This window comes from Hydra vulgaris, chromosome 08, assembly GCF_038396675.1.
Source record: "Hydra vulgaris chromosome 08, alternate assembly HydraT2T_AEP".
In the NCBI taxonomy this organism is placed as follows: domain Eukaryota; kingdom Metazoa; phylum Cnidaria; class Hydrozoa; order Anthoathecata; family Hydridae; genus Hydra; species Hydra vulgaris.
In genome coordinates this window covers 14,299,122-14,316,898 of record NC_088927.1, presented here as the reverse complement: position 1 = coordinate 14,316,898, position 17,777 = coordinate 14,299,122, and the positions used below count along the sequence as shown (strand labels likewise).

The 17,777-nt window shown below is 30.1% G+C and overlaps 1 protein-coding gene across 1 annotated transcript; it reads right to left on the bottom strand.

The window, feature by feature from the left end:
- Window positions 1-6,733: 6,733 nt before the first annotated feature.
- LOC136084185 (uncharacterized) lies at window positions 6,734-7,756 on the bottom strand. The gene is made up of 2 exons (XM_065804307.1): window positions 7,244-7,756; window positions 6,734-7,125 (listed from the first exon to the last, which is right to left on the bottom strand). The coding sequence occupies exons 1-2, from the start codon at window positions 7,632-7,634 to the stop codon at window positions 6,758-6,760; spliced, it is 759 nt and encodes a 252-aa protein (XP_065660379.1). The 5' UTR covers window positions 7,635-7,756; the 3' UTR covers window positions 6,734-6,757.
- Window positions 7,757-17,777: the final 10,021 nt, after the last annotated feature.

Sequence of the window (17,777 nt, the reverse complement as noted above, 5' to 3'; positions counted from 1 at the left end):
AAGTAAGATCTGCTAAATCCAAATTTATATGATACGACATATAAACTGAAATAATATAAATATGTTTTTTAATAAAGAAAAATTTATGACTTTTTTTATTTTGAAAAAGTATAGTTTTTTTTTCACTTTATTTAAATTACTTTCAAAGTCAGAAGAGTTTAGCGTAAAGAATGCATATTATACAAGAGAGATTAAGGTGGTACAACACCAAAAAAATAGGAAACTAAAAATTTTTTTGAGTTTTTTCGATTTTGCATAAAATAATTGTCGAAATAATCAAAGTACGTTTAGGCAAAGTCTCATAGCTAAATAATTTATCTTTCTTTAGATATGAGAATTTTTTTAGAATTCTATGTATCTTTGTTTCCTTAGCAACGCAGATACTAAATATTTAACATGGTTGTTAGGGCATTTTCTCCCTAAAAATAAGCTCAATTTTACTAGAGTCTTCAAGCTTTGTAAGCTTGATGTTTTCCGAATTGAAATTCAATTAAAAGTCATTGTTCTTAACCACTAAACACGTTTTGTAACAGTTAACAGATTTGAAAGATTTGGAGTGTTTTTGTTTGTTTACCCTTTGGATTTATATTATATATATATATATATACATATATATATTTTTAAATTGAATAAAAGAAATGCCAAATAAACAAAATAGTACTAGAAAGAAGCGCAGATAATGGAATGGGTTTAAACCATCTGATATTCTCAAATCTAAACCTGCAGATCAGGAGATTTCTTGTGTTATGTTGTAGAAAATTAGATCCCATGAAATATTAGATCCACTGCCGTAAAACTCAAAACAAGGATGCGTTTTTAATTTATTATCTTTAGAAATGTTCCTTTGAGTCCGAATATATAATAATATAAAGACATTAATAATAATGCAAAAAGGGAAAAAAAAAAGATTTACATTTGTAAATTTGCCATTTTTAAACTAGATGGTGAAGTCTACTTATCTTTTAAAAAATGTTTATATTTCGTTAAAGTTGTTTGCAATTTTACGCGATGGGATCATTTTTTTTTAGATTTTTTTTAAAATTATTAGATCTCAATGTGTAAAACTTATATATATTTATGCATAAAAGTAATAAATTGATAAATGACATGTAGAACTACCATTATCTTTACATCGCAAACATAAAAACAATAAAATAGATGTAAAGTTAGTTTCAATTTATAGTTTTAGTCGATGGAATCTAATAATATTTGTACTTAAAAATAATTATATGTAATACATTTTTATTTTCTAGTAAATAAATCACTATTATTGTTGAATAAACGTTCTTTTCCTTTATTCGATATTGTGAAGATTGAACGGATTTCAAATATGATATAAAAGTAGTGTAAACACAGATATTATAAAACATGCATCATATATAGTAAACACTTATTGTGTGTTTTTGATAATTATGTAAGTATAGGAAAAATTTAAAACTTTAAAAAAATATTAGTTCCTCTTTTCGTCTTTCGTAATGTCTTAATGTAAATATTCGGACTTAAAGGAACATTTCTATATATAATATATTATAAACGCATCCTCGTTTTGAGTTTTACGGCAGTGGATCTAATATTTCATGGGATCTAATTTCCTACCACAGTAAGTTCAAGAAAGTTAGATGTATAGTTCAGCTCGAATAAATGTGAATCTGACGACTATTTTATACTTATTAAGTTTTTATTTTTAAACAAATTAATTGCACACACTATTTGCCCCAATTGCTTTATTGGAAATTTGTTAATGAAAGATAACGTTGGTTCTCGCATGGGCTTTTGTCATTTACTTGAGATGAAGTGTACCAAGTGCAACTTTTTTAAAAATTTTAGAACTTCACCAAAGCCAAAGAATTCTTTAAACACAAATGAGTTTCCTATTGATACAGTTAAAAAAGAACTTCCTTCTCCAAAATCACCAAATGAGATAAACCTGCGAGCTCTCATCGGATTGCGAGAAATAGGTGTTGGTCATGAGTCGACGAAAACTTTTTCCTTCTGTATGAATCTTTATTGTTTGTTGCCCAATGGCTTTAATTAGTTAAATAAAACTGCCATGTTAGTATACAGCATTACTGCTGAGGAAAGTATGCGAAAAACTGCTTTTGAAACCAAATCAATAAACAAATCTCTTGAAATGAAGTTAGAATTTCTATTGATGGTTCATGGCAAAAGCGAGGTAATAATTCGTTGAATGGTGTTGTTTACTGCTGTTTGTAGTAATAAATGTATTGATGCAGAGATATTTACCAAACAATGCAATAGATTAAGAACACATCTACGAAAAAAGCGGTTAAGAACACGTCTACGAAACTTTGTCAAAGCTCAAAAAGGTACTAAAAAACCAATATCATGCAGAGGTATACACACTGAAAACTGCATTAATTCAATGCAAAATTTCTATGGCCTTGCAATCAGATTTAATGTGGAAAACTTGTATTCAATGAAGAAAGCAGTTTATACCATACTTTTCCACTCCACCGATTTTCCTGATTCCTACTCACGCCACCAGTTTTGCCCTCGAGGAAAATATAATTGGTGCAAATACTGGGCTCTAAATCATAACAATTATAAACCCAAATCTACCATACCTCTGTAGATAAAAGATTTAATTCTACCAACAATTTTAAGTTTACCATCAGATGAATTGTTATCAAAATGTTTGCATGGAAACACACAAAATGCTAACGAGGCACTTAATGGATTTATTAAGGCTCCAGTATCAAAAAGATGTTTTATTTTTAAATCAACACTGGAAATTGGAACGTATTTAGCTATTTTAGCATACAATGATGATGCAATGGGTGTTATTAGTGTTTTTAGACATTTTGGTTTACATGGCAAGGTATCAAATATTTCAGCGACTTCGAAAAATAAAAAAAGGATTAGTCAAATGAGGTTCAAGTCATCAGAGAAGGGAAAAAAAAGAAGAAAGACTCTTAGAACCATTTAAAAAAGGTCACCTAGATGAGGAGAAAGCAAAAGAATGTAATGACAGTTATGTTTCATGAGAATTTAAATTAATATTGTAAATAATATATAAGGAATTTTTCAAAGCTGTTTATCTCAGTTCGCGTTTTTTCGTTTTTGCTTAAACTTCAAAACACAGTTTTTTGAGTTAGCATTGTTCATTTGATCTGAAATTTTCAGTACTTTCTCGAAATACCTAAAAAATTTATTTAAAAGATGGATTTTTTTTTATGATCAGTAGTTTTTTTTTTTTTTTTAGTCAGATCTCTCTAAAACGTCAAAAAATAAATTAAAAATATGAGGAAAATTTACTTAGCTCATCATCATTTACTTTGGTATTTAAAAAATTTTTCTGTTAAAGGGAATAAAATATTTAATAAAGTGTTAAGAGTAAGTGTACAAAATTTCAGGTCGTATGATGATGGATATCATGCCTTAGATATTATGTTTTGAAATTTAGTTTAAAAACGCATTTTTTTATATTTTTTCCGCCATTATGGTCCTAATGCCATTTTTTTACATTTTTTTTTGTGCTTTTTTTTTATTTAAATCATTTTAGTAAACCGTATTTAAAAGTACAATTAATAGCTTTTTTTAAAAACAAAAAGTTTGTATTAATAAACAAAGCAGACCAATGTTCATAAAAAAGCTGGTTTACGCTCTTAAGCTATAGAGAATGAAAATAAAAAATGATGGAGTTATTCTTTACCAAAAATAATGTATCTTAATATATCAAATAATTTTCTAAACCGATACGGTACAGCAATAAAAAATGAAATAAGACAATCATGAAAACAACTGGAGCTACTCAATTCCAAAATAAATTTCAATTTATTCCAAAGTTCTCAAGTTATGCAGAACCTTGTTCTTAAACGTTGCAGAACCATATTATTATACGATGAAAAACTGTTTTGTTAAAAAATGCACAACTACCTCAAACAACTCATAGCTGTGTTATTTTAATAATGCAGAGCTGTTTTTGTAAACAATGTTTTCATTTACAAAGTCTATACAAAAAACTACGGCAACCTAAGTAACAAAACTCTAGATGAGCAAAATTTTCTTTTTTTTTTGCAAGTAGGTGGGGTAAAACGAAACATTTAAAGACTACCCTTTATTCTTTGGTTGCAAAGTTCTAAAAATGAAAAAATGTCCGCTATCTATTATTTGAGCATGTTCGAACATTTCGCTCACAAAAAATCACATAACTGCATAAACGACACGCCCATACTCCAAAAAAAAGTCATTAAAAAAAAAAGAGGAAATATTTAACTTTTTTAAATAACTTAAATAATCTAGATGATACACAAAAATCACTTCAATAAAATTAATAGTAATCAAAAAACCTCAATAGGCAATTTTTTAAAACCAGATTCTAAAAGAAAATAATAAAAATATAATGTTATAGAAACTCCCACTTTTTATTTGTAAAACGAATTACCATTAGTACAAGATATACTTTTTGTTGCTGAATCGCATAGAAAAATACAAAATTTAGTTCTTCATTTGGTACTTATAAAAAAATTCATGACAGTTTTTTATTTTTCATTTTCATAATGAAAAAAAAAGTTTTATTTTTTTATCAAAAAAAATTAAAAAAAAAGCTTTATGATCTACGCTTCGAAGGTTTTTTTGAAACCCTCTCTTATAACTTTTTTTGTTGTTCAATTGTCTTGTTTAAGTTCTTGTCTAATCTCAAAGCCTTTACATATATTGTCCAGTTCCATATATACAGAGTACATTGCATAAATTTACGGCGTAGGTATGCACAGATAGGTTAATTAAATGTATGCATAGTATGCATACATTTAAATAACCTATATGCGCATTAGGGTGTCCCAAAATTATACAAAAAAACACTTTTTTATAAAAACTCCTCTTGTACACCCAAAATTCCTTGTCTATACTAAGGCAGAAGACAAATACATGCTAAAAAATTTTTCTCAGATCATTTTAAGTGCTTACTGTAAAATTCCAAAATCTCTATTTTTTAGCTTTTCAAAATATCAAAATAAAATAAATAACAGTGTGATTATTTTGTCCACTAATATATATTAATATTATCGTATAGAGAGCTTTAAATATTTATAAGTTCTTTTTGAGTTACATTCTTTGTTACTTTTTTTCTCTCCTCTCTTGCTATCAATAGTATATTTTGGCGCTGTTCTTCCTTTTGAGAATATTTAAAAAAGTCGTTTATTAAGCCAATGTTTCTTTCAGCGCAGTCATTAGTTACACTAAGTCCTTTAACAAAAACTTCAAAAACACCATATGATTCAGTTTTTGAAAAGTTGGGATGAGAAGAAACCCAATCTTTAACTTGATTTGTGATTCCAAGGCGTAAAAATATAAGCCAGCTATCAGCAGTAACAAGTTCTGAAAGCTTGCTGTTTGGTAAGATTAAAACTGGATTAGGTTTTTCCATATTTATATTTTTTTGCTCTGGAACTGGAAAAGAAATTAACGAATTCAAAATCTGATACTTAACAGACATTTCCAAGTGAGAATCAACGAGTGAAAACACAACTATTGCTGGAGAAAGATACCACGAATATTTATGAAAACTTTTAATCAAAGCATTACCAATATCAGCATTAAATTCATCCTTGATAACATATGCTGCTTTAAAAGCATTAAAATCATTAAGTACAGCGTGTTGAGCGCATCTAGATTTAAGTTACCATGGAGCATAACAAACAGCAACAATAAAGACGCATGTTTCTATTTCTTTTTTATTTTCATCAGGTAAAAAGCTTATAATAGTGGATGTCATCTCTAGTGAAAGAATATACAAAGCATCCGCCATAAATCTTGCTTCGTCACAAGCTCCAGGTTGATGAATTTTAAATTCTTTAAGCTTATCAGATTCGACGCCAAGATAAAAAGCCAAATATTTTACAAGGTGATTATAGTCATTTCTTGGAAAAATTTTATTCTCTAATGAATACTTTGCATAATCTTTAGCTGCTAGCGCCAGGATGTGAAGCTTGCTACCTATTTCGAGCTTGTTCCAATCAAATATTTTCAGTTCTGGAACTCTTGAATTCACAGATTTATGAGAAGTTTCCCAGTTTCTTTGAAAAGCCAAGTACATAGATTTACTTGGACCCTTAGATTTAACTTTAGTGATAGCCTGTATTGCATGAGTTATATGAAGTTCATATATGTGGTGACGACACATAAACCAAAACAAACATTTATTAAGAATTCTACTTATTATTATTATAGCTCCGTTAAGTCTACCTGTATTATTGATGTAGTATCAGTACAGACTCCAATTATATTATCCGCTATTTCAAAGTACTCTAAAATGTTTTGAATAACAATGGTCTGATTTTTTCCTTTAGTGCTCTCTACAGGTATAATTCCAAGTAGGCGATCGTCTTTTGTAGTAAATTCAGGACTGGTAACAGATATAGCAACCCTTTCCTTCTTAACAGTAATTTTTAACTTTTCCTCTATTTCTTTTACCAACTTACTGTCAAAGTGCAAGATCAAATTCTTTCCTGCCATTTCTTCGCAATAGCTTGATCTGATGGTGGTACTTAAATTAAAAAGAATTTATTTCTCTTTATAACTACTATTGATTGTTTTAATATCAGTGTGTTAGCCAAAATTAAACATTATACCACGTTTTTGCTGTGTTGGGAATATTTATTGTTGTTGTTCAGGAAAATATTGGAAATTTTCAAGAAATTGTCCTAAAAAACTCAAAATAAGAATTGAAAAAAAAAGTTAATTGATTTTTAGGAATTTTGAAACCATTGTGAATTCCCCAATATACACCTTTGGGCTAGCTAACACCCTGAATATAAATATTTTGAATGTAAACAAATCTACCTAAATCTTCAATATACTTGAATCTACTTCTAGCTACTGAGCTTCTAGGTATATTTAAGTCATTGACATTTCCGCCTAAAGCTTTAATAACAGCTCCTAGAAACATTGTTTGTGAGCGAATGCTGATTCCGCATCTAACACTAACAGGTGTTGTAGCTAATATAAGATTGTCTCTGTCAAACTCTATTGCAATTTCTGAACAGCCCAACTTAGAGTGTTTTTGACGCTTTAGCTTTGTGTGTGTTGGAAGCTGGGTTTCACCCCTTTCTTGAAAATCTAAATCACTATCACTAGAAACTGAAGATTGGTGAGCAGCAGAACCTAAGTAACGAAAAGCAGTAACTACTTTATAAATCAAATATAAATTTTAATTAAACCATTATTAAGAATAATTATTTAAAAGTTTTCAATTAAAGTTAAAATTTGAGATATCATTTACCTGATGCCTCAAATTCATCTGAGTTATGAGAGATCACTTCATCCATTTCAAAATCAACTTTTCTATCCAGTCCAAAATATTCATTAACTCTACATTTTTCTTCATAAGATCTCATTCTTTCATACCTTTTAATTCTCCTTTCAACTCTTTGCTGCATATCAATGTCATATTTATCACTTATTACACCTCTCCTCATTGTTCTTTGATCTTGAAGAAAAGCCAAATCTTCTATAACTGCATCATTCGATCTTGGCATATCTTTATCTGATTTGATTTTATCTTCTATGTTGTTTTGAGAAATATCAAATAAATTCTCAAGAAATTCTTCAAACCGATTTTCGTGATTTTTTTTGGTAATTGTGTTCCAGGAAAGATAACTTGTATTTCGCATAGAAATGTACAGTTTATTTAGTTTAATAAATTTTTTAACAATTTGTACTTCAGAAATTATATACTTTCCAAAACCAGCATATTTCCATATGTTTACAACTTTTCTAAGGCAACATATCTCCATACTTTCACAACAAAAATCTTTGTCATCGCAAACCATATCCCTACTCCCACTCTTTGTTTTGCAAGAGAAATTTTCTTGAGTAGACTTGAACCTTTTACTTTTTTCTGTAATAACATACTGATAATATCGTAGAACTGTTCCATTTGTTGGTAGTTGATGTATGGGAAAAACAGAAATTGGACTTCTGAGAATGTAAAGCGGTCGACGCGGGTTTAAATTAACATTATAGTTGGATTTTTTTATTTTAGCAGTCTTCTTTCTTTTCGCCATAACATAAATATATTTTAATTTTTTTATAATTAATTTTTATCAATATTTAATTTGTAATAATAAACTACGCAAAATATTCTTTTGTAAAGAGTAACAGTTTGATTCGTTGTTTTTTTATCAGAAAAAAACGATTGGCTTAAGTTTGTTTACCTTATTTAATCAAGATTGCGGCTTTCAAAGTTGGTGTATTGACAAGTCGATATTTTAAATAAGATAAAGTTGGTTTAATCAAAATCAATAATTGCAAAGAAAACAACTAATTGTCAAAAAAGTACAAAAATAATACTCAAATAATTATTGTATTAAAAACATATCAGTATATATATATATATATATATATATATATATATATATATATATATATACATATTGTTTTTAAAAGTTCTTAATATTTAGAACAGTCATCAAGAAAAGTGTGATAATACTAAGTTATTGAGTTGCCACCATATCCTACTACAAAGCTACCAATATTTTTTTTAATGATTACAGATGTTTAAACTATAAAAAACTACAGTTATTAGAATTGTTAAAAGAGTAAGTTTTTATTTAGAAGAAGCGGAAATATTTGAGTTTAAAAAAAATCAGTATATTTAATAAAATCCCTTTTTTCAAATTTCAACAGTAAGCACTTGAAGTGATCTTAAAAACCTTTTTTCAATACAATTGGTCTTCTATAAGTTTATAGACAAAGAATTTGGTGTGTACAAAATTTTTTTTTTTTTTTCGTATTTTTGGGACACCCTAATGCGCATATATACAATACAATTAAATAACGTTACTAAAGTTATTTTTATTTTATTTTATCAAATTGAAAAAATTCAACAAACGATCCCGACTTTCGTGAAAAATGCATCATGATCAGAAATCAATTTAGATCCATATGTTAACTTTGTAAATAATTTTTGAACACATACTGTTTTTATCAATATCCTAACAAAAATAATTTTTTTGGTAAAAATAAAATTCTTTCACAATAATAATAATGATGAAAACATAGAGGTTGGGGGAATCGTAGTATGGCGTATTTTTTGTATCAACATTCTCTCCCTCCACCCCACTAAAAATTAAATAAGTCTGTCACTAAATATTTAAAGTCTAAATAAGAGTTTTGAAAAAATTTCGACATTTTGTAGAAAATTCTGGAAATAATTTCAATAAAATTTGCTTATAAGCTAGTTTTATATAAAAAAAAAAACTTTAATTCTGATTTCTGGGCCGAAACGCCAGGGGTGCGTGCCATAGACTTTTTTTCTAAACGACCTTTTTTTTATAATTATTCTTTTAAAGTTTCTAGATACATAGGATATTTCTTTAGAGATTGACAATTGTGCCCTCCTACTTCAAAAACCGTCGGCTTGGATTTGCGTAAAGGAAAACATTGTATATATAGAATGAAATGTGTATTTCTGACACATTTCAAACATTTATACATATTTTATAACATTTTTTTGATCCATTTATTTAACCATAAAATTAAAATAATTACGAATGGACGTATAATTTCACAAAATAAGGTTTAGTGTCATTCATTATAGTTAAAAACTAGTCATTGAAGTGACACCTTAATAAAAGGAACAAATTTAAAAAATTAAAAAATTATATTGCGACCAATATGAATCAAAACAAAATAAAAAGAAGAAAAAAAATATTTAAAAAAGCAAGACAAATAACACAAAAAAGAGCTAAAGTAAATAAACGTGGTAGATAACGAATGAATGATATAACACAACGTTTGGCGATCAGAAGGATGATAAAAATAATGAAGAAAATAAAAAAAGATGTTTTTAAATACTATGATGAAACAAAAAATAAGAAATAAACTTAATAATAGCATCAAGCATAAAAAACAACGATAATAAAAATAATTAGCAACAAGACCACAAAATAAATGCACATCAACATAAACAATACAAGTGTAAACTTCAATTTAAACGATGCACAAAATTACACAATAGTATAAACAAAACATAGAAATACACGACAATATAAAAAATACAAAAAAAAACACGACATTATAAACAATACACAAAAATACACGACAGTATAAACAATTCATTCAACATAAATTAATAAAATTAAAAAAATGTTATTTTTGTAACTTTTTAATAACTCAAAGTTTTTTATTTTTGAATTTATCACGAAGAGTTTTATTCTTTTAACTTTGCGTTTAGTTATTCTGTTTATTTAATGTTTTTCTTCAATTTTTAATCTTTAATATTTTAATTGTTTTTACTTTATTTATTTTATTTTATTTTTTAAATCTCCTATTCTAAACAATTTTTTATTTGTTTTTCTTTAGCTCTTTTATCTATTTTTCACCTTTACAGCGTTAAAAAAAATGCTTCCTCCATTTGCGATGTCATTGCAAAGTGTCATTGCAAATTTTAATTTCTTTGTAGTCTAAAATACTATTAGCTGTATTGCTTTTTTCAAATTAGGAATTTTTGGTAACTTCTTTTAAACAAAATTTATCTAATATTCATTTTTTAGTTTTACTACCATTTTCTATTCAGTTAAAGAAAATATAAACTTTGATATTCTATATGATGTATTTTTTTTGATAAAATACAATTGTTTTTTAGATGGTAAAGCCAAATACAAGCATAACTCTATGTAAAACTATATGTAAAGGTGTGATATTTTGAATTATAAATATTTCAATAATCTCCTCTGAGAAACAATTTGAAGAGAAGTTTTTGTTGAAATTGATTTGGGGGCCTATTTTGACTAAAATTGACGCACAGTGGGACGAAATCCTGATTTTGTGGCCAAAATTCCCAAATTACCTACATAAGGGTTTTCGAGGTCGCTGATTAGGAATCTGAGGTCAGATTTAAAAATTTCAAAATGGCGGCTCCAATATGGCGGCCAAAACTGTTCATACGCTGAAAATATGAAATCTTATGTAGTTTGGTTTTCAAGGTCATTGCTAATGATTCAGGAGTTAAATTAGAGCAAATACATTGCAAAATTATTTTCAAATTTATACTTTTAATAAAAAAACAGAAATTTGTAATTTTTTTTTTTTTTTTTTAATTGGTAAAAGATTAACTCACATATATGTAAAAAAATTGTTTCTTTAATCCTAGTAACAAAAATCACGTGTGTCATATTCATCAATGTTCGAATCATTGGATTCGGAATCTGATGTTGAACCAATTGTATCTAAATCGAAATCGTTTCTTGTCTCTTGTCTGGTGACTTCAGGTTGTTTTAACAATTGTATAGCTTCTTGATGTAGAGATTTTACCGGTCTCTGGGACAATTTCCTGATGCTCGAGCGAAATGGATCTGATATTAATAAGAGCCTGTTAAAAATGTCTCTCATACTCGATTCTCTTGAGCATTTTCTTGAATGATGTAATCTGAAGTTTTTAATGTCTTTATTGCGTGACTCTTGGGCATCTTCAGAAAGTTGTCTAATCGGTAAAAGGGCATACTTTACAATTTCTGCTCCATGGATCATTATCAATTTATGTGCAGATGTAGGCATGTAATACCTCGGATATAAAGCAACAAATAAATGGGCGGTATTTACACAATATTCTTTGAATTTTTCATTATCTATATCAAACCCGCTCGAAATTACCTGCAAAATAACATGAAATCGGTAAATTAATTTTTCATCGACTCCTGTTATTTCAGCAGATATAGCAGCATTTTAAAAAAACCCGCTTGCTGTATTTCCATCGTTAGAGCTTCCATATTCTGGCTTTGGTCGATCAACGATAAGCCCCAGTTTTATCCTAAGTTGAGTCTGCATTTCTTCCTTACGTATTTTCACATTCTTTTTATCTTCCTCTCGACGAGCTTGCCACTTTTCAGTTGTTAGCTTATACGACAGATGCAAACAGCACTCGAAAAAACGAATCCATGCATGCAATGTAGATATACCAAATCTTAAATTATCTGTTCTAATGTCCATTTTTATAATGTTGTTGATGTCATTAAATTCTTTAGAGGAGGCTTTGCACAGGAAGCAGCGTTGTGTAGCAGTGGTACCAGTTACTGCATTACAGACTTTACCGTCTATCATCGTAAATAACATACAATAAGATACTGAGATGGATTTTCCATTTTATTTATTAGCATATGGTGCAAGACCCTCAATCTGCAGTTCAATGTTGCTAACTTCTTTCAATGTTGACTGTACATCTTCATGTACAAACTGCAATTGTATTGGTCTGCAGAATCGCGGAGATGATGGTCTAGGATTTTTTCACACAATATTTGCTTCACCCGTCTCGTGGTTGTTGTGTATTAATTGTAAAGGTACAAGAGAAGTATAAAAAGTGCTGTCATTAGATTTTCCAGTCTCAGTAAGTTTTTGTTTATAAACACTTTGACCGCAGCTTCCATCACATCCCCATTTGCAGTAAAGTACTAATTTTTGCAGAATTTCCGGATTTAGAGTATCAACGACATCAGCCTGAAGTTGTATCATTCTAGATGTGGTATGATCAAGTAAAGCCTGTAGTTCAATCTGTGCGCACGACTCACTAACAGTTGTGTACACAACTAATAGATAACAACGTTTTTTTGCTTTTTCTACTTCAAGGTATGATGGGTATAATTTGCATTTATGTGCTCTAGCTACATTTCTTGATAGTTGATAAGAGTGCCTTGATTCTCCTTTCTCGATCATTAAAGAAAGTGCTTCATCTGGGTTTAAAGGTACTTCATTTTGTGAACTAACAGCGGATATATATTTTGAGGCTCTTGTTGGGGTTGTTAATGTGACATCTTTAACAACTTGAGCAGCATGTACTTGACCAGAAGTCCTTAAACTCATTTGAGCAGCATATGCCAATTCTTCTGTAGAAAAAGTAGAACGTACTTCTTGAGTCTTTCGCCTCTTTGATCTTTCACTAGATGAAGCAAAGGATTGCGAAAGTTGCATACATGTTCCTTTTTTATTATCACTCTTCACAATCTTCTCAGGTGTTGTGCATTCAGTATTGGATAATTTTAAAAATTGTACGGTGCCCTTTAACCATTCTTCATTTTTTTTCAGAAAAAAATCTTCCCATCATCCTGCTGCTCTCCATCTCGATCGAAAATTTGAAAATAACCGTGATAATGACATTTCATCCTCGCCTACTTGTATCACATGTTCCGTTTTTTTGAAAATTGCATCTGTCAAAACATCAATGATGAATTTATATTCAATTTTTAAACTGTCTTTCACCTTAAAGAATATATTTTTTCTTGAAAATTCCATATTTGAAGACTTGGAAGACTCTGTAAAAAAAAATACAGTAATAACTGCTGAAAGTTCTTTGAGGACTACAGGGTTAGTCAAAAGTTTTGTCTCCCCTTAGTGGCACTTTTTTTTGCAGCACATTTTATCTCTTGTCAGCGTTGTAATTTATAGATAATTATTTTCAGTATCTAACCTTGACCTTAATACTGTTGTTTACTGATGTTATTTTTAAAAATATGTTTTTGACATAAAAACTATTTATTTTAATATACGAAGATTTTATTATAAAGCAGGAAGGTAAGAATATTTAATAAGGTGCTGTTATTAAATAAACGTAGTTATTTTATAATGAGCATGATTAATAGATAGTATTTTGTCTGTATTATTATAAAATGAAAACACGGATTGTTAGGGTTTAGTTTAGTGTTCAAAATATTAAAGGTGAAATTTTCATCATGCATGTCAAAAGTTTTGTCTCCCCCACCCTAAAATTAAATTTCAATTACAAGCGAAGTATTCTGGAAAACTTATGTTTTGTATTATTATTTTAGATGGGAAAAATAGCTGGTGTCACAAATACAGCTCCTGCTTTAAGAAAAAGAATGGCGGAACTGCAGATAGCCGGCATGACGAAGACACAAATTGCCAAAGTGTTGGGGTGTCATCCACGAACGGTTCAGCGGTACTGGACAAAATCACCATCGTCAAAGTTTAACGACAAGTTTTGTTCTGGTCGTCCGAAGGCTTTGTTACCAGTGTCAAAAAAAATCATCACCCAAACTATAAAAAATAAGTGGGGTTCATCTCCAGGTGCTTGCGCAAGAAAGCTGAACATGTCGCATCGATATCGGGAAAAAAACAAAATCGTATCAGAGTCAACTGTACGAAGATTCGTTCGCGAACAACCGTGGGGTAAAATTGCTTATAAACAGCCAATAAAACCCCTACTAACTGCAAAAAATAAAGACGATCGCTTAAAGCTGTGCCAGTGGTTAGACGAAAACGGGTATCTGGACGATAACCATTTGGGGCGTATCAAGAGGAGTCACATCTTTGGACGGATGAGTCGCCAATCGAACTTTTCCCGACTTTGAACCGACAAAATGTCCGCATTCGCACTGACGACAAAACTAAAATTATCCCGGTGCAGAAGCCAAAAAATGGACTTAAAATTATGGTTGCCGGTGGAATGTCAGGGTATGGTTTGAAAAAAATAATAATTGTCCCAGAAAAAGTTACGATCAATGCTGATTATTACATAAATAATATTCTTCCAGTTTATAAAGAAGCTTGTGTAGGAAAACAAGCCGGTAATGATGCTGACTGTCGCCAACTTGTGTTTAGCCCTCAACATGTGTTATTTCAGCAAGATTGTGCTCCAGCACATTCTGCGAAGAAGACCCAGAAATTTTGCCGCCTTTATCCCAAAAGGTCGGTGGCCAGGTAACAGCCCTGACATGACCTGTATCGAACACTTGTGGGCAAAACTTCAAGACAGTGTGCTGCATGAACCACGGCCAAAAAATAGGCAAGAACTGGTACGCCGTGTTCAAAAAACTTGAAAATCGATGGATGGTGATTATCTGAAGGCTCTGGCGGAATCTCTGCCGAGTCGTGTTGCGGCTGTTCGAGCTGCAAATGGAGGACATACTAAGTACTAAGCATGAATTATATTTTTATTTTATTTGCTTATGTATTGTTGCGTTCAACAAATATGCATTCCTCGCAAATCATCACTTGTTTTTGTATTAAAGTTGAAATTGTTAGACCAGTGGGGGAGACAAAACATTTGACTAACCCTGTATTTTTTAAAACTTTGAGATTATCATAAAACGGAATGCGAAGTAACTTTTAAAGCATATATTTAAAATAAAAAATTGTTGCATTAAAATGTAATTAGTGCTATTAAATAATGTTAATTCGCTAATTTCCATGATCATTAATGTGTGGTGCGACATTAATCTATTAAACATAGTTTAATGTCGCACCACGCATTCTTCCATAAAAACTAGTCTCATTAATAAAATGCCACTCAATGGCAGCCAGTTTTTTATTATCTTATATTTAACACTATACGCGATCATTTACTTGTCAAAAGAAGGTGGAAAACCGCGGTTAAATTTTAAAAACGACATTAGAATATCGATTTCAGATAAAAAATCTACAATTTTTTATGTTTACTTGTCGCGCGATTTAAATATGAAAAAAATTAAAATTAGCAATAACAGTGCATAACCATATATTCTACATGCCTCCAGAAAGTGATTCCATTTTGCCGAATTCCAATTGAAATAGTTTCTTCAGTTTAACAGCACTTTAAAACAGGCAAGAACTTTTCGACGTGTCCACTTGTTTAGTGCGTACCGAACGGAGGCTAAATCTCAACTGACGCCCAGGCCACCCTGGAGCAGGTATATACCTGCCCTGTTCGCAATTTTGTTCTAGGACTATCTGTAAACAAGATCTGAACGTAAAAAGACGAAAATATAAAACTCAAAAACTTGACTTGTGGCCACGAAATCGGGATTTCGTCCCACTGTGTGACGTGTTGATTCCAAAACTGAAATCGTTTTTTTTCTAAGAAGCCAACTTTTTTCTCCACCCCTTGCGCTTTAGTTAAAAAAATTTCACAGTAAAAAAGTTACCCTCTGATGCCGATTGGATTCGTCTACCCGACAAGCTACAAAAATAGTTTGTCTGGGTTTCAAGCTATTTTTTGTGTGAGTTTTTAATTTTGGTAAAATGTTTTTTGTTGTTTTTAAAACATGTGAGTTTTACATTTATATGTAAATGAAAATAGTGTTAAATGAAACTTGGTGATCAAGACAAGCCATGTTCCCCTCACAAAGTCTGCAAGTAGTGTAACACAAGAAAAGTAGTCATCGGGATTCCCAAAGTTTGGTGTGAGGTAAAATATCATTTAACAGACTGATACTTTTGTTTTGTTAAAAGTTTTAACTAATTAAAAAAAAAAAAATATTTTACTCTAATTGACCAGCTTTAAGACCAACGTGTCATTCAAATGAAATTCCAGTTCCAGTATTCAAACAACTATCTTCTCTGGAAGAAATTAATGATGTTCGAGAAGACATTGACTGGAATAATGCAGATTTTGAACATCACAATTCAGGTCAAGGAATTCGATCAGCCTCAACTGAACGATTCGGCACAGGATCCGGGCCCATCAAAAAAAGCCTCAGAAATTCCAGCGCCAAGACTAAACGAGAAAAACAAAGCTGAAAAAGGAGCAAAAGTATTTACTTTCACACAAGAGAATATAAATTTCCGCAGCATTTTCAAATTTAAGTGGTTTTGTGCTTTTCCATAACATTTCTGGTTTACTTAAGGAATTGGGATTTTCAGACTACAACTTATTTGAATAGTGAATGTTCAATGATTATGCAAAGAAGAGCTTCAAGTGCGTCCTGCTACATAATAGCGATTTATTTAGTGCAGTGTATACTGGGCATTCTGTCTGTCTTCGTGAAGAATATTGTGATTGAAAGAGAGTTATTGAGTTATTACAGTATAAGAAGCATCATTGGACAACCTGTTTTGACCCTAAAATGGTGTGTTTCCTTGTTGGTTAACAACGTTTTTACACAAAGTATCCTTGCTTTTTCTGTATATTACATAGAAGAGCTCGAGGTAAGCATTGGGTTAAAACAAACGGGCCTCCAAGGTCTGATCTTAAACCTGGAGATCCAAGCATTTTACATGAACCACTTGTTGACAGAAAGAAAATAAAATTTCCACCTTTGAACATAAAGTTAGGTCTCATAAGGCCGTTTATAATAGCACTGGTAACTAATGAAGCCTATTTTAAGTACATTGTTATTGCATTTCCTAGACTGCCAATTAAAAAAATTTGATTGTGCACTAATTCGGCAGCTTATCAAAGAAAAATATTTTACAAGAACTATGTCGGATATTGAGAAGAATGCTTTGATATCATTATAAGTCATCGTTAAGAACTTTCTTGGAAATACATACACACATAATTAGAAAAGAATTGTTTAGCAACTTTTGGAAAATTATGAAGCACTTGGTTGCAATAAGAGCATTAAACTACATTTTAGTTCAATATTTATGAGACCTCTCTAGCGTTTTAGTTTGTAGAAAGACAAATACTAATTATGTTGTATCCCATTTTAAAGCTCCTTGGTGGAATTTTTCATGACTCAATATTTTAGAGGAACAACAGTTACTGTCTTAACTTATTTTACACTTTAAAGTATTCTTGATAAAATTTAAAGCTGTTTTACCTAAATAAGGTTTTCCTCAGCTTAATAAACTTAATAAACCGACTTAATAAACACCCGGTTTGCTAAAACTTTGTAGTTTAGATTTGTTCCTAGTTGTTGAAAATGACTATAAATAGTCCCAAATTTAAATACGATTTTATAAAAAGCATTTCGAAAATTTCTCTAAACTTAGTACCTTAAAACTTTGGAGGTATGCATATAAACATATATGTGTATTCATACCTCTAAAGCATTTTTTATTGGGAACGGCTGTAAACATTAATCATTGATATAGTATAGAAA

Excerpts from the sequence above, each read along its gene's own strand:
- LOC136084185 (XM_065804307.1), bottom strand. The coding sequence starts at position 7,634 with ATGCGAAATACAAGTTATCTTTCCTGGAACACAATTACCAAAAAAAAT. Across the intron at positions 7,126-7,243 it reads AGATGAATTTGAGGCATCAG|GTTCTGCTGCTCACCAATCT; the intron begins GTAAATGATATC and ends TTCGTTACTTAG.